At 38.5% G+C, this 24,418-nt stretch overlaps 1 protein-coding gene across 1 annotated transcript; it reads left to right on the forward strand.

The window, feature by feature from the left end:
- Nucleotides 1-22,129: 22,129 nt before the first annotated feature.
- DDX53 (DEAD-box helicase 53) lies at nucleotides 22,130-24,017 on the forward strand. The gene is given in 2 exon segments (XM_037822121.1): nucleotides 22,130-23,674; nucleotides 23,676-24,017. Coding segments are annotated over 2 exon segments (1,887 nt in total).
- Nucleotides 24,018-24,418: the final 401 nt, after the last annotated feature.

Here is a 24,418-nt window from a genome sequence, read left to right on the forward strand (position 1 = left end):
CACATGATCATCTCAATTGATGCTGAAAATGTATACGACAAAATTTAGTATCCTTTCCTGATAAAAAAAAAACACTTCAAAAGGAAGGAATCAAAGGAAACTTCCTCAATACGATAAAGGGCATATATGAAAAACCCACAGCCAACATCATACTCAATGAGAAGAGACTGAAAGCCTTCCCCCTGAGATCAGGAATGAGACAAGGATGCCCACTATCACCACTATTATTCAATACTGTGCTTGAAATTCTAGTGAGAGCAGATAGGCAAGAAAAAGAAATAAAAGGCATTCAAATTGGAAAGGAAGAAGTAAAACTCTTATTATTTGCAGAGAACATGATCCTATATTTGGAAAACCCCGAGAAACTGACAACAAAGCTACTTGAGCTAATAAACAAATTCAGCAAAGTGGAGGGATATAAGATCAACACACAAAAATTGGTAGTGTTTCTATACACAAGGAGTGAGCTAACTGAGGAGACAATTAAGAAAATAATTCCATTCACAATAGCAACTGTGCTGGTTTGGATGTATTATGTCCCCCTAAACACCATTATCTTTGATGCACACTCTTGTGTGGGCAGGAAACGTATTGGTGTTGACTGGGTTGGAGACTTTTGATCGGATGTTTCCTTGGAGATGTGAGCACTCAATTGAGAGCGAGATCTTTCATTGGATAATTTCCATGGAGGTGTGGCTCTGCCCATGCAGCACAGGCCTTGATTAGTTTCCTGGAGCACTATATAAGCTCAGATAAAAGGAGTGAGCTTTTGCTATAGCCAAGAGGGACACTTTGAAGAATGCACAGGAACAGAGAGAGGAGCTTCAGCTTACAGAGACATTTTGGAGACGGCTGTTGAAAGCAGACTTTTGCTCCACAGAAGCTAACAGAGGACAAATGCCCCAAGAGCAACTAAGAGTGACATTTGTGAGGAGCTGAAGCCTAGGGAGGAACGTCCTGGGAGAAAGCCATTTTGAAACCAGAACTCCGGAGCAGACACCAGTCATGTGCCTTCCCAGCTAACAGAAGTTTTCCAGATCTCATTGGCCATCCTTTAGCGAAGGTACCTGATTGTTGATGCATTACCTTGGACACTTTATGGCCTTAAGACTGAAACTGTGTAACCAAATAAACCCCCTTTTATAAAAGCCAATCCATTTATGGTGTTTTGCATCCTGGCAGCATTAGCAAACCAGAACAGCAATTAAAAGAATCAAGTACCTAGGAATAAATTTAACCAAGGATGTAAAGGACCTGTACTTACAAAACTACAAAACATTGTGTAAAGAAATCAAAGAAGACCTAAACAGGTGGAAAGACAGTCTGTGTTCACAGATTGTAAGGATAAATGTCATTAAGATTCAATTCTTGCATGGAACTTTGAATAGGAAGTGAGATACGGTAGGTTAGTATAGGCTGGAGTGAAATGGTGACACATCCCAGAGTAATTTGGGCAGATAATAAAAAATATATTTACAGCCTCCCCCTCCCCAGCCCCGAGGATCTGGGGGAAGGTGCGGATGTGTTGGACATCCTCACCTAGACTGGTGTTGATGTTGTCACAAACATTGGGACTGGCGGTTTGATGTGCTGAGCCCTCGAGCATGGGACTTGCCCTTATGAAGCTCATTACCTCAAAGGAGAGTCTAAACTTGCATGTAGTTGTGCCTAAGAGTCTCCCCCTGAGTACCTCTTTGTTGCTCAGATGTTACCCTCTCTCTCTCTAACTGAGCCATCTTGACAGGTGAACTCGCTGCCCTCCCCACTACGTGGGACCTGACTCCCAGGGGTGTAAATCTCTCTGGCAATGCAGAATATGACTCCCGGGGATGAATGTGGACCCGGCATCGTGGGACTGAGAGTATCTTCTTGACCAGAAGGGGGATGCAAAATGAGACGAAATAGTTTCAGTGGCTGAGAGATTTCAAATGGAGTTGTGAGGTCACTCTGGTGGACATTCTTATGCACCATATAGATAACACCTCTTAGATTTTAATGTATTGGAATAGCTAGAAGTAAATACCTGAAAGTACCAAACTCCAACCCAGCAGTCGGGACTCCTGAAGACAATTATATAATAATGTAGATTACAAGGGGTGACAGTGTGATTGTGAAGACCTTGTGGATCACACCCCCTTTATCTAGTGTATGGATGAGTGGAGGAATGGGGATAAAAACTAAAGGACAAATGGGGTGGGATGGGGGGATGATTTGGGTGTTCTTTTTTCACTTTTATTTTTTATTCTTGTTCTGATTCTTTCTGATGTAAGGAAAATGTTCAGAGATAGATGGTGGTGATGAACGCATAACTATGTTATCATACTGTGGACAGTGGATTGTATACCATGGATGATTGTATGGTGTGCGAATGTATTTCAATAAAACTGAATTTAATTTAAAAAAAAGATGTCAATTCTACCCAAATTAATCTACAGACCCAATGCAATACCAATAAAAATTCCAACAACCTATTTTGCAGAATTGGAAAAGTTAGCGATCAAATTTATTTGGAAGGGAAAGAGGTCTCGAATAGCCAAAAATATCCTAAAAAAGAAGAACGAAGTGGGAGGTCTTACACTTCCTGACTTTAAAGTTCATAACAAAGCCACAGTGGTCAAAATAGCATGGCATTGGCACAAAGACAGACATACTGATCAATGGAATTGAACTGGAAGTTCAGAAATAGATTCTCAGATCTATGGTCATTTGATTTTTGACAAGGTCCCCAAATCAACTGAGCTGGGAAAGAATAGTCTCTTCAATGAATGGTGCTGGGAGAACTGGATAACCACATTCAAAGGACCATTACCTCAAACCCTATACAAAAATGAACTCACAGTGGATTGAAGACCTAAATATAAGGGCCAGTACCATAAAACTCCTAGAAGAAAATGTAGGGAAACATCTTTAAGACTTGGAGTTATCTTCTTAGACCTTACACCCAAAGCACAACCAATGAAAGAAAAAATAGTTAAATAGGAAATAGTCAAGATTGAACACTTCCGTGCTTCAAAGGGCTTTGTCAAGTGGGTAAAAAGGCAACCAATTCAATGGGAGAGAATATTCGGTAACCATAAATCTGATAAAGGTTTGTTAGTATATATAAAGAAATCCAACTCAACAATAAAAGGACAAACAACCCAATTATAAAATGGACAGAAGATATGAATAGACATTTCTCCAAAGAGGAAATATAGGTGGCTGCTAAAAAGCACATGAAAAGATGTTCACCTTCATTAGTTATCAGGGAAACACAAATCAAAACCACAATGAGATATCGTCTCTTAGGGAAATGCAAATCAAAACCACAGTGAGTTATTTCACACCTATAAGAATGGCAGCTATTAGACAAACAGGAAACTACAAGTGTTGGAGAGGATGTGGAGAAACAGGAACTCTTATTCACTGCTAGTAGGACTGTAAAATGGTATAGCCACTGTGGAAGCCAGTTTGGTAGTTCCTCAGTAAACTAAATATCGAGCTGCCCTGTGACCTGGCAACTCAACTGCTCAGTATATACCCAGAAGATCTGAAAGCAGGGACATGAACAGACATTTGCACACCGATGTTCACTGCGGTATTATTCACAATTGCCAAAAGATATAAACAATCCAAATGGCCATCAACAGATGAATGGGTAAACAAAATGTGGTATATACATACGATGCACTATTATGCAACAGTAAGAAGAAATGAGGTCCTGAAGCATTTAACAACATGGATGAATCTTGATGACATAATGCTGAGTGAAATAACTCAGAACACAACAGGACAGATATTGTATGATATCACTAATATGAACTAACTAGAATACATAAATTTAGAATCTTAAAATATAGAATACAGGATTCCTAGAAATAGAAGTTAGAGAAGGGGTGTGGTAACCTAATATGTTCAGAATCTATAACCAGGTTGAACTTAAAACCTTTGGAAATAGATAAGGTGTGAGGGTAGCTCATTAGTGGGAATATAAGGAAAAACACTATAAATTTAAATAAGTACTTGCATGAACTGGCAAAAATGTATGACACTAGAACAAATAATAATAGAGTGGTATGTGGGGGGAAAATACCTATTGTAACATACAGACTATAGTTAACAATAATACCTTAAAATTCTTTCATCAACAGTAACTAGTGTACCACATCAATACAAGGGGTCAATGATAGGGGGAGATAAGGGATATGGGGTGTTTTGGGTTTCTTTTTACGTGTCTATCTGATAATTTTCATTTTGGAGTAATGAAAACGGCCTAAAAGTGAGTGTGATGATGACTGCACAACTAAGCAATGATACTGTCCGATACTGATTGTAAAATTTGGATGGAATATATGATAAACGAATATATTTGTTTATATCTCAATAAAATCAGCAGAGTTCTTTTTCTGAATCAACTGATGTCTTCAAGTGATTTTTCTACTTTATCCTGTTAATACGGCTTATTGCTTTTTGAAAAATCGGCCCATTTTATTTAGTTTGCCAAATGTGTGCATATGGAGCTGCTCTTAGTATTCCCTTATTTTCCTTGTCTTTTCTGTGAGACTTGCCATGATATCCAATATTTCATTCCTGATATTGGTAATTTGTGACTTCTTTATCTTTTTGCCAGTCTTAATAGTTTGTCAAATTTATTTATCTTTTCAAAGAACCATATTTTTTTTCCACAGGAAACTTTGTCTTTAGTTCCAGAAGATTACAATGTGTCTTAGCATGGTTATCTTTCCATTTATTGTATTTGGGGTTCACACAATTTCTTGTTTCTGTAGGTTTATACATATCATCATGAAGTTGTTAAATCTTCAGTCATTAATTCTTTAAATATTTGTTCATACCCATATCCTTTCTCTTCTTCTGCAACTCCAATGACATGAATGTTAGATATTTTATTATTTTCCAGATGTCCCTGAGGCACTCTGTTCATTTTATTTTCAGTCTATTTTCTCTCTGTTAAGAATGGATCATTTCTATTATACTATCTTCAAGTTCATAGCTACATTCCTCTCTCATCTCCATCCTTGCCTTGCACCCACACAATATTAAAATATTATTTTAATACATTTTTTAAAATATTGTTCATTATATTTTTTGGTTCTAAAATTTCTATTTGGTTTCTTCTTTATACCTTCCATTTCTTGCTAAGACTTCCTCTTTCTTCATTTGTGTCAAGCATGTTCCTAATTGCTCAATGCAGCATTTTTAATGATGACTGCTTTTAAATCTCTTTCAGATAATTCCAATGTCTGTTTCTTCTCAGTGTTGGTATCTACTAATGATCTTTTCTCAATCAAGTTGAGATTTCCATGGTTCTTAGTATGATGAGTAATTTTCAATTGTCTTGGATACTTTGTATATTAAATTATGAGACTGTGGCTCTCATTGAAATCTTCTGTTATAGCAGGCCCCTTCTGACACCACAATAGTGATGGAAGCAGGGCCCTGTCCTGTTATTCCCAGGTATGTGTAGAAATCCAGGCTCCCCATTCTGCTTCACCTACACTGAGGAGAGAGTAAGACATGCCTCATTACTGCCGGGTGATGACAGAAGTTCAGGATCCCCATGGTTTCTACTGACACCATGCCAAGGACAGGGGTGATGTGGAGAGGGACAACTTATTACCTTTGGGCTGTGCTGAAAATCTTGGCTTTCCACTTGGTCTCCTGGGTCACCATCCCAGGAGAGAGGTGGAGGGACACCTCACTACCAACAGATGAGAGTAGAAATCTGGGTTTCCTGCTTGGCCTTGACAGATGTTTGATGATGACATGCTATGCTTTTATTTTTCTGAAGGAGCAGGGAAGTTATTGTCAAAAAAAATTCTGTCTTGCTAGGTTGCTCCTTTCCTGTTCCTTTGGCTTGAAAGAGCAGATGTTTCTTGAGAATTTTTTTGTCTTTGCCTGTCAGTATTTCCAGTTTGCAGATGTCTCCAGCAACCATTCCACGGATATATAGGAGACAAAAATGAAACCCAAGAAACTCACCATTGTGTCATTCCTCAAGTCTTGAAGTTCTTAGCTGATGTGCCTTCTTCCTTCCACCTTGCAGAGTCTTCTTATGTTTGATTCATATATGTAATTTCCAGGGATTTTAGCTATATTTAACAGGAGGAATAGGGAGAAATGTGTCTACGCCAACTTGTCCAGAAGTAGAACTCTTCTATTTTCACTTCTTTTTTTAATGCGGCTACTAAAAAATTTAAAATCGCACCTGTGGCTCACATCGTATTTCTACTGGACAGAGCTGCTGTAGACCCAAGATTTCTCAGTTGTAAATGAGAGGGTTAAACGAGATACTCTCCAAAGACAGTCTTTTCCACTTCTAAAATTCCACAGTTCTAAGGATTGTTGTTTGGCTTCTTTGTACACTGCAAATGATGTAAATAACACTGTTGCTCTTCCCACTCACCTACATCATAGTTACCAGAAATAAAATAGTCCTGGAAAGTCCTTCAAATACCTCTAAATAGAAGCAAAGAATAATTGAAGGTTATTATTATATTAAAAATGAAATGCCACTGTGTTAACATTTCCATAAAAAGTAGTTAAAGAGATTTTTTTCTGAAGCAGCTTATTGCACATGCTAATCAGCTTACACTATTTTTTACTGTTTGTGCTGAAAAGAGAATTAATTACCTCAACAGCCTCACTTCTTCATATACCTAAATAATGTATCCCCCAACTCTGTGGAGAATAAACTAAATTTGTTAGAGAAAGGTTTAATAGGCAACCAAAAATAGCACTGTAATTCTCTTGAAAGGACTCCCAAAACTCCCACTTTCTTCTTTTTAGAAATATTCATTCCTTTTCTGAAACTGCTAATAAACTGTTCATAATTCCCTATGATTCTTTTTTTTTTTTATGCCAGGAGCATTTTTTAATTAATTAAATTTAATTAATTAATTAAATTCAGTTTTATTGAAATACATTCACATACCATACAATCATCCATGATATACAATCTACTGTCCACAGTATGATAACACAGTTATGTGTTCATCACCACAATATATCTCTGAACATTTTCCTTACATCAGAAAGAATCAGAACAAGAATAAAAAATAAAAGTGAAAAAAGAACACCCAAATCATCCCCCCATCCCACCCCATTTGTCCTTTAGTTTTTATCCCCATTCCTCCACTCATCCATACACTAGATAAAGGGGGTGTGATCCACAAGGTCTTCACAATCACACTGTCACCCCTTGTAATCTACATTATTATATAATTGTCTTCAGGAGTCCAGACTGCTGGGTTGGAGTTTGGTACTTTCAGGTATTTACTTCTAGCTATTCCAATATATTAAAGCCTAAGAGGTGTTATCTATATAGTGCATAAGAATGTCCACCAGAGTGACCTCTCGACTCCATTTGGAATCTCTCAGCCACTGGAACTATTTCATCTCATTTTGCAACCCCCTTTTGGTCAAGAAGATACTCTCAGTCCCACGATGCCGGGTCCACATTCATCCCGAGGAGTCATACTCTGCGTTGCCAGGGAGATTTACAACCCTGGGAGTCGGGTCCCACGTAGTGGGGAGGGCAGCGAGTTCACCTGTCAAGATGGCTCAGTTAGAGAGAGAGAGAGGGCCACATCTGAGCAACAAAGAGGTACTCAGGGGGAGACTCTTAGGCACCATTACATACAACTTTAGGCTCTCCTTTGAGGTAATGAGCTTCATAAGGGCAAGTCCCATGCTCGAGGGCTCAGCACATCAAACTGCCAGTCCCAATGTTTGTGACAACATCAACACCAGTCTAGGTGAGGATGTCCAACACATCTGCACCTTCCCCCAGATCCTCGGGGCTGGGGAGGGGGAGGCTGTAAATATATTTTTTATTATCTGCCCAAATTACTCTAGGATGTGTCACTATTTCACTCCAGCCTATACTAACCTACCATATCTCACTTCCTATTCAAAGTTCCATGCAACTGTGGTGTTTGAACAAATCGGCTGTAGAGCTGTACCGTTTAGAAAATTAAGATCCTGTACCAAATAGATATCTATTCCTTTGGTCTCATATGAAAGTTGAAGTTTTAAAACACAATCAGTTTCAACCTTTATCCTTTGGCCTGGCTTGCCCTGGTCTTAACCAGACCTGCTTCATTCATATCACTAATTGAAGTCTGGGCTCTTTTTCAGCTTTTTTTTTTTTTTTTTGACAGTGGCTGTATGCACTAATACTGACATTCATATCTGCCGAGCTCTAGCTCTGAGTTTCAGGTGTCTCAGAGATATGCATTGTTCCAGAGACCAACTGGGTTATATGCCAGGGTATCAGCATGTCAAAGTTTAGAGATAGGCCTTACAATTCAGGGATAGAGTTAACTGCTGTAAGAGCTTACAATCCAGGGACTATTACAATTATTGTGTCCAAGTTAGGCTATGTACTAACGTTCAATTCTGAGTTTACACATTGTAGTCAGTCCATATTGGTGAGGCATCATCCCTCTCACCATGTTTTCTCCAACACTTTTACCCCTATATATATATTTTCCTACAATTTTATAGAGTTATATTCACATACCATACATTTATCCACAGTGTACAATCAGTTGTTCATGGTATCATCATAAAGTTGTACATTTATCACCACAATCAGCACTTGAACATACTGATTACTACAAGCAACATTGTTTTTTTTTTTAGCAATAAGAAAAAATGATAAAAAGAAAAATAACATGTCATACAATACAATATACTACTAAGGACAGCAAATAACACCACTACCATATACATTTAGCATTGGCATATTGCCTTTGTTACATTTAATGGAGGTATATTACAATGTTACTGTTGACCATAGACTCCAGTTTGCTTTGATTATGTTTTTTTCTCAATACCATCCGTTTTTCAAATTTCTACATGGTTGACATTCATTTGCTTTCCCACATGCAAAAACATTTTTATATTTGTATATTTAGTAACAGTCATTGGCCACTCCAGTTTTTGCCACTTTATACAGTCCCAGTCTTTATTATCTATCTTTACCTCTGGTGTCATACATTCTCCTATCCCAACTCTTTCAGCTTTATTCACAGACATCTTTGTTCAGTGTACTTACAATACCGTGCTACCATCACACAGTATTATGCTATCTATTTCTGGATCTATGCAATCAATCCTAAACTTTCTGTAGTCCTTCAGCAACAAATGGCTGATCTCTGCCCTCTTTCTATCTCCTGGTCGCCTGTGTTGTCAGCTTTTAACTCCCAAAGTTTGTTCATTAATGTCTGTTCATATTAGTGAGACCATACAGAATCTGTCCTTTTGTTTCTGGCTAACTTCACTCAACATAATGTCCTCAAGGTTCATCCACATTATTACATGATCCATGTCTTTGTTCTGTCTTACAGCTGCATAATATTCCATCATGTGTATATACCACAGTTTGTTTATCCACTAGTCCTTTGATGGACATTTGGGCTGTTGCCATCTCTTGGCAATTGTGAATAATGCTGCAATAAACATTGGTTTACAAATGTCTGTTTGTGTCTTAAGTTTCAGTTCCTCTGAGTATATACCCAGCAATGGAATAACGGGGTCATATGGCAAATCTATATTTAGCTTCCTGAGGAAACTCCATTCTGTCTTCCAGAGTGGTTGCACCATTCTACATTCCCACCAACAATGAATAAGTGTGCCTCTTTCTCCACATCCTCTCCAGCACTTGTCATTTTGTGCTTTTTGGATAATGGCCATTCTGGTAGGTGTGAGATGATATCTCCTTGTGGTTTTGATTTGCATTTCCTAAATAGCCAGTGAAGTTGAGCATTTTTTCATATGCTTTTGAGCCATTTGTATTTCCTCTTCAGAAAAATGTCTGTTCGTGTCTTTTGCCCATTTTTTAATTGGATTGTTTGTCTTTCTGTTATTGAGATGCAGGATTACTTTATATATTCGGGATATTAAACCCTTATCTGATATGTGGTTTCCAAATATCATCTCCCATTGTGTAGGCTGCCTTTTGACTTTTCTGACAAAGTCCTTTGATATACAAAAGTGTTTAATTTTGAGGAGATCCCATTTGTCCATTTGTTCTTTGGTTGCTCGTGCCTTGGGTGTGAGGTCTAAGAAACCGCCTTCTTTCACAAGATCTTTAAGATATTGCCCTACATTTTCTTCTAAGAGTTTTTATGGTCTTGGTGCTAATGTTTAGGTCTTTGATCCACTTTGAGTTAATTTTGGTATAAGGTGTGAGATGGACATCCTCTTTCATTCTTTTGGAAATGGATATCCAGTTCTCCAAACACCATTTATTGAACAGGCTGCTTTTCCCAGTTGCTTCGGCTTCACTGCTTTATCAAAGATCAGCATAGATGTAACGGTCTACTTCTGACCACTCAATTCGATTCCATTGATCAGTATATCTGTCCTTATGCCAGTACCATGCTGTTTTGAGCACTGTAGCTTTGTAATATGCTTCAAAGTCAGGTAGTGTGAGACCTCCCACTTCATTCCTTTTCTCAAGACATTTTTGGCTATTTGGGGCACCTTACCCTTCCAAATAAATTTAGTTACTCGTTTTTCTATTTCTGTAAAGTAAGTTGCTGGGATTTGAATTGGTATTGCATTGAATCTGTAAATCAGTTTAGGTAAAATTGCCATCTTAACTATATTTAGTCTTCCAATCCATGAACATGGTATGTTCTTCCATTTTTTCAGGTCTTGTTCAATTTCTTTTAGCAGTTTCTTATAGTTTTCTATGTAAAGGTCTTTTGTGCCCTTGGTTAAGTTTATTCCTAAATACTTGATTCTTTTGGTTGCTATTGTAAATGGGATTTTTTTCTTGATTTCATCCTCTTGTTGCACATTACTTGTGTATAGGAACACTACAGATTTTTGCGTGTTGATCTTGTAGCCTGCTACTTTGCTGTATTCATTGACTAGTTCTAGTAGCTTTGCTATAGATTTTTCTGGATTTCCTACATATAGAATCATGTCATCTGCAAATAGTGAAAGTTTTACTTCTTCCTCTCCAGTTTGGATGCCTTTTATTTCTTTTTCTTGCCTAACTGCCCTGGCTAGAACTTCCAGCACAATGTTGAATAACAATGGTGATAGTGGGCATCCCTGCCTTGTTCCTGATCTTAGAGGAAAAGCTTTCAGTCTCTCCCCATTGAGTGTGATGTTAGCTGTGGCTTTTTCATATATTGCCTTTATCATACTGAAAAAGTTCCCTCCTATTCCTATCCTTTGAAGTGTTTTCATCAGGAAGGATGTTGAATTTTGTCAAATGCCTTTTCTGCATCGATCGAGATGATCATGTGGTTCTTCTGCTTTGATTTATTGATGCGGTGTATTACATTAATTGATTTTCTTGTGTTGAACCAGCCTTGCATACCTGGAATAAATCCCACCTGGTCGTGGTGTATAATTGTTTTAATGTGCTGCTGGATTCAATTTGCGAGAATTTTGTTGAGGATTTTTGCATCTATATTCATTAAAGAAATTGGTCTATAATTTTCTTTTTTTTTAGTATCTTTGCCTGGTTTTGGTATTAGGGTGATGATGGCTTCATAGAAAGAGTTAAGTAGCTTTCCCTCTTCTTCAATTTTTTTGAAGAGATTGAGCAGGATTGGTACTAATTCGTTCTTGAATGCTTGGTAGAATTCACATTTGAAACCACCTGGTCCTGGGCTTTTCCTTTTTGGGAGCTTTTTGATGACTGACTCAATCTCTTTACTTGTGATTGGTTTGTTGAGGTCATCTGTTTCTTCTTGAGTTAATGTTGGTTGTTTATGCTTTTCTAGGAAGTTGTCCATTTCATCTAAGTTGTCTAGTTTATTAGCATATAGTTGCTCATACCATCTTCTCATTATCTCCTTAATTTCTGCAGGGTTGGTAGTTATGTTTCCTTTCCCATTTTTTATTGCATTTATTTGCATCTGCTCTCTCCTTTTTTTTTTGTTAGCCTAGCCAGTGGTCCATCGATTTTATTGACTTTCTCAAAGAACCAACTTCTGGTTTTGTTGATTCTATTGTTTTCCTGTTCTCAATTGCATTTATTTCTGCTCTAATCTTTGTTATTTCTTCCCTTCTGCTTGCTTTGCAGTTAGTTTGCTGTTCTTTCTCTAATTCCTCCAGGTGAGCAGTTAACTCTTCAATTTTTGCTCTCTCTTCTCTTTTAATATAGGCATTTAGGGCAATAAATTTCCCTCTCAGCACCGCCTTTGCTGCATCCCATAAGTTTTGATAAGTTGTGTTTTCATTGTCATTTGCCTCAAGGTATTTACTAATTTCTCTTGTAATTTCTTCCTTTACCCACTGGTTTTCTAAGAGGGTGTTGTTTAGCCTCCATATGTTTGTGAATTTTATGACCTTCTGTCTTTTATTTATTTCCAACTTCATTCCATTGTGGTCTGAGAAAGTGTTTTGTATAATATCAATATTTTTAAATTTGTTAAGACTTGCTTTGTGACCCAACATATGATCTATCCTACAGAATGTTCCACAAGCACTTGAGAAAAAAGTGTATCCTGCTGTTGTTGGATATAGTGTTCTATAAATGTCTGTCAAGTCTAGTTCATTTATCATACAATTCAACATCTCTGTTTCTTTAGTGATCCTCTGTCTAGATGCTCTATCCATTGATGAGAGTGGTGTATTGAAGTCTCCAACTATTATTGTAGAGGTATCTATTTCTCCTTTCAGTGATCGCAGTGTTTGACTCATGAATTTTGGGGCATTCTGGTTTGGTGCATAAATATTTATGATTGTTATGTTTTCTTGATGAATTGACCCTTGTATTAATATATAGTGTCCTTCTTTGTCTCTTTTAATTGTTTTGCTTTTGAAGTCTAACTTGTCTGATGTTAATATAGCTACTCCCACTTTTTTCTGGTTGTTGTTTGCATGAAATATCGTTTTCCAACCTTCACTTTCAGTCTATGTTTGTCCTTGTGTCTAAAGTGAGTTTCTTGTAGGCAGCATATAGATGGGTCCTGTTTTTTAATCCTTTCTGCCAGTCTGTGTCTTTTTATTAGGGAGTTTAATCCATTTACATTGAGTGTTATTACTGTAAGGACAGTATTTTCTACTACCATTTTGTTTTTTGGAATTTATATGTCATATCTGATTTTTTCCTCTCCTTTTACTTTTCCTGATAATCTTCATTTCTGCACTGTTCTCCAACTCTCTCTCTCCTGTCTTTTCCTATCAGCCTGTAGCACTCCCTTTATTATTTCTTGTAGTGCCGGTCTCTTATTCACAAACTCTCTCAGTGTCTGTTTGTCTGAAAATGTTTTAATCTCTCCCTCATTTTTGAAGGAAAGTTTTGCTGGATATAGAATTCTTGGTTGGCAGTTTTTCTCTTTCAGTATCTTAAATATATCATGCCACTGTCTTCTTGCCTCCATGGTTTCTGCAGAGAAATCTGTACATAGTCTTATTGACCTTCCCTTGTATGTGATGGATTGCTTTTCTCTTGCTGCTTTCAGAATCCTCTCTTTGTCTTTGACATTGGACAATCTGACCAGCAAGTGTCTTGGAGTAGGTCTACTGGGATCTATTCTTTTTGGGGTACATTGTACTTCTTGAATCTCTAATTTTCTGTCTTTTTAAGAGTTGGGAAATTTTCAGTGAATATGTCTTCTATTACTCTTTCTGCCCCTTTTCCCCTCTCTTCTCCTTCTGGGATACCCATAACACGTATATTTGTGCATTTCATGTTGTCACTCAGCTCCCTAAGACCCTGCTCATATTTTTCCATTTTTTTCACCATCTGTTCTTTTGTGTGTATGAATTCGAATGACCTGTCTTCCAGTTCACTGATCCTTTCTTCTACCTGTTCAAATCTACTGTTGTGTCCCTCCATTGTGTTTTTCATCTCCTCCATTGTGGTCTTCATTCCCATGAGTTCTGCCATTTGTTTTTCTAAGTTTATGAATTCTTCTTTATGGTCAGCCAGTGTCTTCTTTATATCCTTCAGCTCTTTTGCTATATCTTCCTTCATTTCATCAAATTTATTTAGCATTAGTGCCTCCACTCCTGTGTCTCAGCTGAGCTATTAGTTTGTTCCTTTGGCTGGTCCATGTTTTCATGTTTCCTGGTATGGCTTGTTATCTTAAGTTGTCAAGGCATCTGATTTTCTTGATTACTTTATTTTGGAGCTTGTTTTCTGTCTTTTACCTAGTGGTTTTCTTGTTGGTTGGCTTTGTTCTCTGGCCTCTGCTATTCAGTTCAACTTAATCTAGATCTCTAACTTAGGTTCTATTTAATTGATCAGAATCTTTCCCCTCTTGTTTTTTCTGTTTCTTGCTCTGCCTCTATGTAACCTTTTTGTGAATGGTCTCCTCAGATATGGTCGACCCTAATCAGATTTTCCCAGTCTAGTGAGGCCCAGGTCTCATTGGGAGGGTATGGAATTTTCCTGAGAATGAGACCCTCCTATGAGGCCTTTAGAACTGGTGCTTTTCCTCTCCTGTACAGCAAGTGGCGCTGGCCAGCCCGCAGCTCCCCCACCAGTGTAAGGGGGTGTGGAGCCTTTAGTTCTCCTGGTGACTCTGATCCTGTGAGGGGCGTGGCTGACTGAAGCCAGAATCTGAATTCCAGCCCCTGGGGTCTGAATTCCCAGAAAGAGGACTTCCAGTTGAACTGGACCTCCCTCCACTCTCCCAATCCTCAGAACTCCAGTTGTCTCCCAGGGGCACTATTCCCTTCTCCTCTCTCCTATTTGGGGCCTCTCCAGGTAGATTCCTTCGTCAGCCTGAGTTGACAATTAAAGACGGGGGTGGAGGCCTTCAGTAGTGAATATGGAATTCAAAGACACTGTGGGTAGTCTGTCTCCCCCAAGCCCAGCCTAGTCCCTCAACCTGGGCTTTCTGATAGAAAATAACCACATATATTACTTTTAGATTTAAAAAAAAAAAGTAGAAAAGAAATCAAGAAAAAGAAAAAAAAAAAAAAGAGTCTCTTTTAAAAGTCTTTCCCCAGCCTGGAAGTTTCATCAGTGTCAGAATAGAGCATTTCCCCTATGATTCTTTTCCCATCTTATCTCCTCTCACATTTTTCCCATATCCAGGATAAGCAATCTCCCTGAAATCCATTAGATCCTTAGCAGAACAATACCAATAATCTGTCCATAAAATCTTGGTTGACTAGAAGCTTTGTTTAAAAATTAAGACAGTGCCTTTCAGTTTCAGGTACAAGATGAAAAATTTTCTTCCCCTCACTGCAAAGTTCTCGTGGTAGAGCTGTCCCTCATTGCATTTGCTTCCCTTGCAGTATGTTTTTTTTCTATCATTCCAAACGTTCTCCCAAATTCAACAGTCTATTTACCTCCTGTCCTGCAGTAGTTTACATTGTTTACCAAGTCTTCTTCTAAACAAGTTCTCATCCATTATTTTCTATCACATTTCTCTAATGATTATATTAAACATTTGTGTTTCTTCACATGGCTCCCTGTCATCCTCTTCTCATTGCCTAATCATATGAATTCTCTGATTCCTGCAGACATCCTTATACCTGTCTTTCATTGCTTTCTATTTCTTGGGAAGAGTATTCATTCTCCCAGTTTGACTATCACTTCTATGCTGATAATTGCCAAATCTCTCATCCTGTCTCTCATCTGAACTTTGGTCCCAAATCTCCAGGCCTATTTGGCATTTCAACTTGTATATCCCCCACAACACCATAAACTGGGCATGTCCAAGACCAAACTCCCCTTCTTTCCCCTCAAATGGCTTCCACTCCAACTTCCCTACAAATGGCTCCAAGATTCTATGCTTCAATGAGTCTACAACATGGAAGCTTAAGTAATATTTGATTAAATATTCCCTTTATCCAATCTCTAGAATCAGTTTCCAAATCAAGTGCATTTCCCCCTACAAACAGGAGATGAAAAGGCTTTGAAGGTAGCCAGCCCAATGTTTAAATTTCAGCTCAATTATTTGCCATAAATTTGTACAAACTATATTACGTAGTATCTCTGAGCTTCATTGTCTTTACACAAAAGAGGAAGCAAATACTTACTAAAGAGTAGCTGTGATAATTAAATGAGACAATATATTTTAAACGTTTGGCCTGTAGTAGGTCTCAAAAATGTCAGTTGTTTCTCAGACTCCTTCTCTGTTCTTTTCTATGAATTCCCACGGCCACACTCTTCTTAAATCCCTCAATCCATTAATCTGTTGTCCTTGAATAACCAGGAACACAGCCCCCATGCTTTACCCCACTTGACGGCATCCTGCATTCTCCATATGGACCTACCTTCCCTAATTAAAACTGACGGTGTCATACCATTCCCTCACTCTAGGTTCACCACTTTTTTCTTAACCATATTAACTTGAAATGTCTTTGAGTATATTTAAAGTTCCCAAAATGCCTCTCTTCCCCTTCTCCTGCTCCAAACCATCCTTCTTGATTTCTCTCTTCTCTTTAACCCAAATCTCCTACCGTAGTCCTCCCAAGAACACATAAGTTTCTTCCCCTAAAGCTGTAATTCCACCTGGCATCTTGTGACAGATCAAATCTCCCATGGATCCTTACCTGAACTCTCCAGCCTCCAGGAACTCCCTCCAGCCCTTCTCATCTGCAAACTTGATTTAGTCTGAATTGTGCTTGTTTGCTCATGTTCTAGATGAGTTCTTACAAGACCTTTGGTTGCACATCCCAGTAACATGTCAAAGTCAAAAGTGGCTTCCCTTTTCTTCTTTCTGCCCTAGTAACACCTTTTAAAAATCACTTGTGATCATCATTTCATTTTAAAAAAAGGTATTTTTACAAAAAGTAGAAGGGCAAAATATAAGAATATAAGAGACCGGTTAACATTAATAAATTTAGTTTTATGAAAAAATATTTATTACCCTTATTTTTTCACTTAGATGATGAGAACCTCCATAGTAGACTCTACATACCTACTGATTCTATAATAGAGATAGTTGGCCCTTAGAGAGTTCCTATTAAGAACCAAGTACTGTAACTGTGTATGTGTCTGAGACTGGTATTAGTATGCCATTTTAAAGATGGTAAAACAAGGCACAAAAAGTTTGGAACTTGCCCGTGGCTCACAACTAATAAGTGATGGAGCTGAGACTGGACCCTAGGTATTTAGGTTGCAGTGTTCTTGACCACTAGCCCCACATTACTGACTGTGCTCTAAGCTCTATGGTGTTGAGAATGGTTCTGTGCACAATGTCCCAATGCGTGCAAGATGATGACGGTTTTTGCCATAATATATCACATCTGAGGAACAAGCATAATGGCCTATATATATCATCCAAGGTGACTATGTCTACCAGGGGATTGATAAACTATAAAATACTGTCAGACATAAAATCAACTATCATTTTTATAATCATCAATGCTAACTGGAATTCCACAAGTCAAGTATGCCTTAGCTCATCAAAGCAAGTTTATTAACTAAATTACTATAACAATTTTTAAGGGGGCTCTACCTTTAAGAATATTTGAGGTTAGCAGCATAATTTGTGGTAATTAGAGTGATTTCATATTGCCTGCAATTTTTCACCCTTACTGTTGCCTATAAGGTCATAGGAAAGAACCTAAGCAAAATGGTGACGTTTGTTTTAATCACAGCCCCTTCTTTCCTTTTATTACCTTTCTTATCACCTTGGGACATAATTCACCCATCCTTCACCAGAAACACAGTTCCTTTCTTCTTTACCTCCCTCTGCTCTATGAGGACCTCTCAGCCGGCTGGCGGACTGCTCCACAATAAAGCAGCTGATTGACAATTCCACACTTTTGTGTCAGGTTTTTAAAAAGCATGTTAATAAGGTGCCAAGCCATAAGCCACAGGGGTAAATAGTTAATGGGAACATTTCAGACTCAAGGTATAAGCCATTTGTAGAGGTATTTGGGGAAAAGAACATCACAACAGTGAACCTTAATTTAGGTGATAATCAATTTCTTCAAATGACAAGGTCAATGACAGATGGCAATGAATGACCTCTTTCCCCACTCCATGACCTTCCTCCCCTTCACTTTCCTGAATTCTTCTATTCTCCCATGTCAGCCACAAAAAACAGCAGAAGTAGAAACTAGCTGTTTCATAGTAGAGGGGAAAGAGCCCCAGTCCACAAGTCAAGAAAATGTTCTGGAATTATACTCTCACTGATTCGCTATGTACCCTTGTTCGAGCCCAGAAAGATGTTAGGGCTTCAATTTCATTATGTCTATAATGAAGATGTAGAACAAATTGACCTCTGACATATCTAACATGTCTAGAATTCATTAGTTCTGTAATATTTAGTATTTTTCAAAGTAAATATGAGGCATAAAACAGTGAGACAGAGAAACACAGCATGCTGTTAACCAAGAAAAATCCACTTATGACTAAACAAATTTCCTCTTTTTAATAGTTAAAGAACTAGAAGATATTGAGAATGCTTTACAACTTCTGGTGTAATTCATAAAGAAATGTGGAGGAGTTGTAATGATTTGGTCAGTATGTATCTGTATATATCTTGTTGAACAACCAAATACAAAACTTTGACTAGAGAATCTATATTTAGCCAAAGCCGTTTTTTTTCTTGCACATCTTGCGGTTGTGCAAGATGTTAATAAGAATTGCATTTACATGAGGGTGGGGTGCTGGAGGGTCAGCTGGACTTAGCTTCCAAAGAATAGAGAATGGAACGGGAGAAATAATAACTTTACAGTGGAGAAATCTGGCTAACACCATTTAACCAAATGATGGAGGTTACTATCCCCAGTAATGGGTGGTGTTGATATCAGACACCACACCCCCACCCATATTATGGAAAGAGAAGGACAATTCACCTCTGTGGTATATTTCCAGAAAAGCATAACGTCAGTCAAATCATGAGAACCTACACTGGACATACCCCAAATGAAGAACATTCTGCAAAATACATGACCATTATTCCTCAAAACTATCAAGGATATGAAAAGCAAGAAAAGATGGAGAAATTATCCTAGACCAAGCATGACAACTAAATGTAATGTGATATCCTGGATTGGATCCTGGAACAGAAGAAAATATATTAATGAAAAACTGGTGTCTTACTTTGCCAGGACTGCTGGAAACTCACCTCCTGTGAGCTCAGGGACAGCCCTAATTAAGGCCACTCGTGGTTCTAATCTAAAAACATTCTATCTGGATAGGCTGAAAATTTTCCAAGTCATCAACTGCTGTTTCCTTTGTATTCAACAGTTCAGTCCTCAATGTATCTCTTTCCTCTCACATTTTACTATAAGGAGCAAGAACACCAGGCCGTGCCTTCCACATTTTATTTGGAAATCTCCTCAACCAAATATTCAAGTTCATTGTTCACAAATTCCGCTTTCAACCCAACACAAGGACATAATTCAGTCATGTTCTCTGCTACTTTGTAACAAGAATTATTGCCTTTCCTCCAGTTTCCAATAACATATTCATCATTCCCTTCCAAGGTCTCACCAGAAGAACTTTTAATGTCCACATGTCTACCAACGTCCTGTTCACAACAATATATGTATTATCTAAAGGACAGAAACTTTCTCTACAGCTTTCCTCACTTTTTTATGTGCCCTCAGCAGAATCACCTCTCATGTACATACCTCCACCAACAGTTTCTTCAGAGCAGTCTAGGCTTTCTCCATCAAGTACTTCAAAATGCTTCCAGACTCTATCCATTACCAACTGCAAGGCACTTCTACAGTTTTAGGTATTTCTAATAGCAGCACCCCACTTTCCAGTAACAAAAACTATCTTAGTTTCTCGGGGCTGCTATGACAAAAACCACACAATGGGTTGGCATAAACAATAAGAATTTACTGTCTCACAGATATTGAAGTTAGAAGTCCAACACCAAGGTATCTACAAGCCATGTTTTTTCCAAAGTCTGTAGTGTTCTGGTGGCAGTTCATTCTCTGCCTCTGTCACATGGCGTTCTGTCTCTGCCTCTGGCTTCCAATTTCCTTTGCTTATAAGGACTTCAGCCACACTGGATTAAGGCCCACCTCATTCATTTTGGCTATGCCCTAACCAAAAATATCTTCAAAGGTCCTATTTATAAATAGGTTCACTCCCACAGGATTGGGGATTAGGACTTGAACAAGTCTTTATGGGGAGCAGGCTTTAATCCCCAAAACTGTTGATATAAAGTCTGTCGTTTAGTTAATAGCAATATACTAATGTTGATTTCTCAGATTTGAGAAATACACCACAGTAATGTAAAATGATAAGAGTAGGGAAAATCAAAACTGGTTGTGGGGTATATGGGAACTGCCTATACTACCTTTGCAACTTTTCTATAATCTAAAAGTTGCTCCAAATAAAGTTTATTTAAAAAAATGAAGTGTCCATTGATAAATTCCTTTAGGAAACTTTGGGTTAAACAATGGGGTTTCTCAATGCCTGTAATTCTCAGAGCTTCTGGGACACCTAATCCATATTGTGACTCTAACTGAGGGGATAAAGTTGCTCTATTTTCCAAACATATTTGGCCAGCAACTTTTTTTTTTCCCAAAAAAGCTTCTTTCAGGAAAATTGTTGACATAAAAAGACTTTTCCCAATGTGTCACAGACTTCTGTCCTATACTCAACCATGTTCAAATTTTATTCATCATCTATGGCTGAAGAAAGAGAGCGATGCTGTGAGCATTAAATTGGCAGGTGAACTGAAAGTGGAGGATAATATGATAGGTAAAAGAATAAGCACTAAACTTATATTTAGTTGGCTACATCAATCGATCAAACCTAATGGGATGAATATAAAATGACAAATTTATAGTGCACTTTTAGATGAACAAATAAACAGAATTAACCATGTAAGTACAGGATGAGAGAGAATGGACTTAAATCTCCATCACATTACTATGAACAGCTTTGTGTCATAGTTCTTAGGTTGAATTAATAGAACTGTCATGCCCAATGAAGACCTAATAGTAGTAAGGCTATTTCTGCAGATTTTTTTGTTTACTTTGATATGCTACATTATAAAGGGTCCTCAATGAACCATTCCCAAAGAAGAAGCAATAGGATGGTGAACATCTTGGAAACCATGTCATATCAAGAAATGTTGAAGAAACTGGGAATGTTTAACCTGATAAACTGAAGCTTTAAGGGGATTTGGCAACGGCCCTTAAAATATACAAGGATATAAGAAGGGCTCAGCTCATTCTATGTAACTTCAGAAGCCAGGTGAGGGGCCTAAGGAAGCAGGAGGAGGCACATTTTAGTTAGACATCATCTTTGTAGCCATAAGAATTACCTCATAATGGAATGGAAATCCTTGAAATAAAGTGAGCTCCTTGCCTCTGAGACTGTTGAAAAAGAAGCTGGATGTTCAGCTCTGCAGGCTGCTACCAGGGTGTCTTCTACATTGCACCTAATAAATGACTTCTACATAGCTTTTCAGTGCTAAGACCTCTGAATCTTCAAAACCACGGGTAGAAAAAAATTAAAGATGCACAGAGAAAAGCGAAAAAACATTGAAAGCGTCCCCTTGAGATACCTTAGAACCCATTCCACCTCTCTCCCAACACCATCCTTGAACAAGTATTGCAGTTTAACTGAAAATTCAGAGGCAAAATGTCATTCCTGAGTATCCGTCTAAGAGACATAGGATGGTATTATTTAAATTACAGTACAGGACAGGAAAGTGATGAATTTATTGTGACCAAATATTGTTGCTACTCAAAAAAAAAAAAAAAAAACAAAAACCCAAGTAAATAAACACACACACACACACACACACACACAGAAATCAGTTGGTTTTCAAAGAGCCCGTTTTTTCTCCTATGGAAACACCTGGCTTATCAAAAAGACCATGTGGATAAGTACAAGGCCAGCTTCAAGCCTGCTCCCATTCTGAGCCAGAACTAGCTTGAGGATACAAAACGTAAGCAGGCCCTCACTCGCAGGGTCACGTAAGTCCCAGCAGGTTCTGTCCCGGCAGGGTCCGCACGGGAGAGTGAGAGCCTCTTTAAATTTTTCTCAGAAGCAACTGGCTTGCCGTACCCTAATCCCAGAGCTCTGATCGGTCAGACCACCAAGGCTCCGCCCCCACACCATGCCAAGCAACGGTTTCCTAGGTAAACGCCACCGCAGGCTATCTCCAGAAGCTGCAGCCAACGGGCTATACTGGCGGTTGAGGCCCCTCAAGCTGAATTGTCTCCCAAACATATGTAGACAAGAGTCCAGCGCCGATATTACCACTCCCTGACCATGTCCGGGGCCCCAGAACAGAAGCAGGCAGTGCCTAATCCAAGAGGTGCTGGGACTCCCAGGGATGGCAGAGGCGGCAGAGGCCTCGGTGGCGGCAGTGGAACGGCCAGCGGCAGAGGCTGGATTGGCCCCTCCAGCCTCCCAGAGCCGAGGGTCGCTGGCTCCTGTGAACCACCGCTCTGCTTTAGATTGAAGAACAGTATGGTCGGTGTGGTGATTGGTCGCGGTGGATGGAAAATCAAAGACATCCGAGGTAAAACTAACACAAAAATACAGATAATAAAAGAGAATTCTGAAGCAGAGGTAAAAATTTGGGGCAGCCACACCATGAAGGCAAAGGCCAAAGCAGCAATAGAAACTCTTGTTAAAAACCAAGAAGAAAGCTACACTTCAGAATCTAGTGTTGATACTGCTGTAGCCCAACTTTCTGTTGGAAGAGATTTAAGCACAGACAACACTGTTAGAGAATTTCAGCCATCGATAGATTGGGATCAAATTCAGGCCCAGATTGTAGAATGGGAAAAAAGAAAATGGGAAGGTTTACCACCAACTGAGAAAAACTTTTATGTAGAATCTGCAGCAACAACGTCAATGTCACAAGTACAAGTAGACAACTGGAGGCAGCAAAATTTCAACATAATGTGTGAGGACTTAAAAGATGGTGAAAAACGTCCCATTCCCTATCCACCATGTACATTTGAGGATGCTTTTCAGCCTTATCCGGAAATTATACAAAACTTAATAAGGGCAGGTTTTCAAAAGCCAATGCCAATTCAATTGCAAGTTTGGCCAATAGCGCTACAAGGCATTGATCTTATAGGAGTTGCCCAAACTGGAACAGGCAAAACATTGTCCTATTTAATGCCTGGGTTTATTAATCTGAATTTTCAACCAGTACCTAGAAAACAAAGGAATGGGCCTGCCATGCTAGTCCTTACGCCTACTAGAGAATTAGCCCTTCAAGTGGAAGCAGAATGTTCCAACTTTTCATATAAAGATCTCAAAAGTGTGTGTATCTATGGTGGTGGAAATAGAGAACAACAGATAAAAGATATTACCAAAGGTGTAGATATCATTATTGCAACTCCTGGACGACTGAATGATCTGCAAATGAAGAACTGTGTCAATCTGAAAAGCATAAACTACCTCGTCATAGATGAGGCAGATAAAATGCTGGCTCTGGGGTTTGAACCCCAGATAAAAAAGATTTTATTAGATTTGCGTCCAGACCGTCAGACTGTTATGACAAGTGCAACTTGGCCAGAACCTGTTCGTTGACTTTCGCAATCTTACCTGAAAGAACCTATGATTGCATATGTGGGTACACTGGATCTAGCAGCTGTGGACACCGTGAAGCAAAATATAATTGTCACCACCAAAGAAGAGAAATGATCTCTTATACAAGGGTTCCTAGAAAACATGCCACCGAAAGACAAAGTCATCGTGTTTGTCAACAGAAAACCTGTGGCCGATGACTTATCAAGTGATTTGAGCCTCCAAGCCATATGTTTACAATCTTTGCATGGTGACAGAGAGCAGAGTGATAAGAGAGCAAGCCTTAGAGGACTTTAAAAGCAGTAAAGTGAAAATACTGATTACTACTGATTTAGCATCGCGTGGTCTGGATGTTCATGATATCACTCACGTATACAATTACGATTTCCCACTGAATATTGAAGAATATGTCCATAGAATAGGTCGTACTAGAAGAGCAGGAAAGACTGGCATATCAATTACTCTTATCACTCAGGATAACTGGAAAATAGCCCCTGAATTAATTACAATTCTGAAAAGAGGAAATCAGAGTGTCCCAGATGACCTGACAGCAATGGCTGAAAAATATAGGTTGCACAGGCAAAATAAAGAAAAAAAATTAAGAAAATCTTGAACACCGAAGGAGTTTTATTAATGTCTACATTGAAAAGTTGTACTAGGCTACAGGAAGATTCAAGGTGTGTTAAAGATTTAAGATAATAAGGAAGTAAGGGAAATATACCAGTACTTTTAACCAACGCAACATCATTGCTGCTAATCATTCAGTATTGTGTACATTCTTTAATGAAATGAAGTGTTTTAAAATTAAGAGAGTGAGAGACTGTGTAGAAAAAAATTAAATGTTATGTGTTATTAAAGTCTAGTTCCATTTAAAAGCCTGCCATGACCACCTGTGTCTTCTCTAAAAGTTTGGTAAAAGACAATGGTGGTGCCTTTCTTGCTTTAAAACAGTTGTACTGAACTGAAGCATATTTTTCATGGAGCTTATTTCAGACTGTCAAAATATTCTCCCCA

The sequence above is a fragment of the Choloepus didactylus genome, chromosome X (assembly GCF_015220235.1).
Source record: "Choloepus didactylus isolate mChoDid1 chromosome X, mChoDid1.pri, whole genome shotgun sequence".
In the NCBI taxonomy this organism is placed as follows: Eukaryota; Metazoa; Chordata; class Mammalia; order Pilosa; family Megalonychidae; genus Choloepus; species Choloepus didactylus.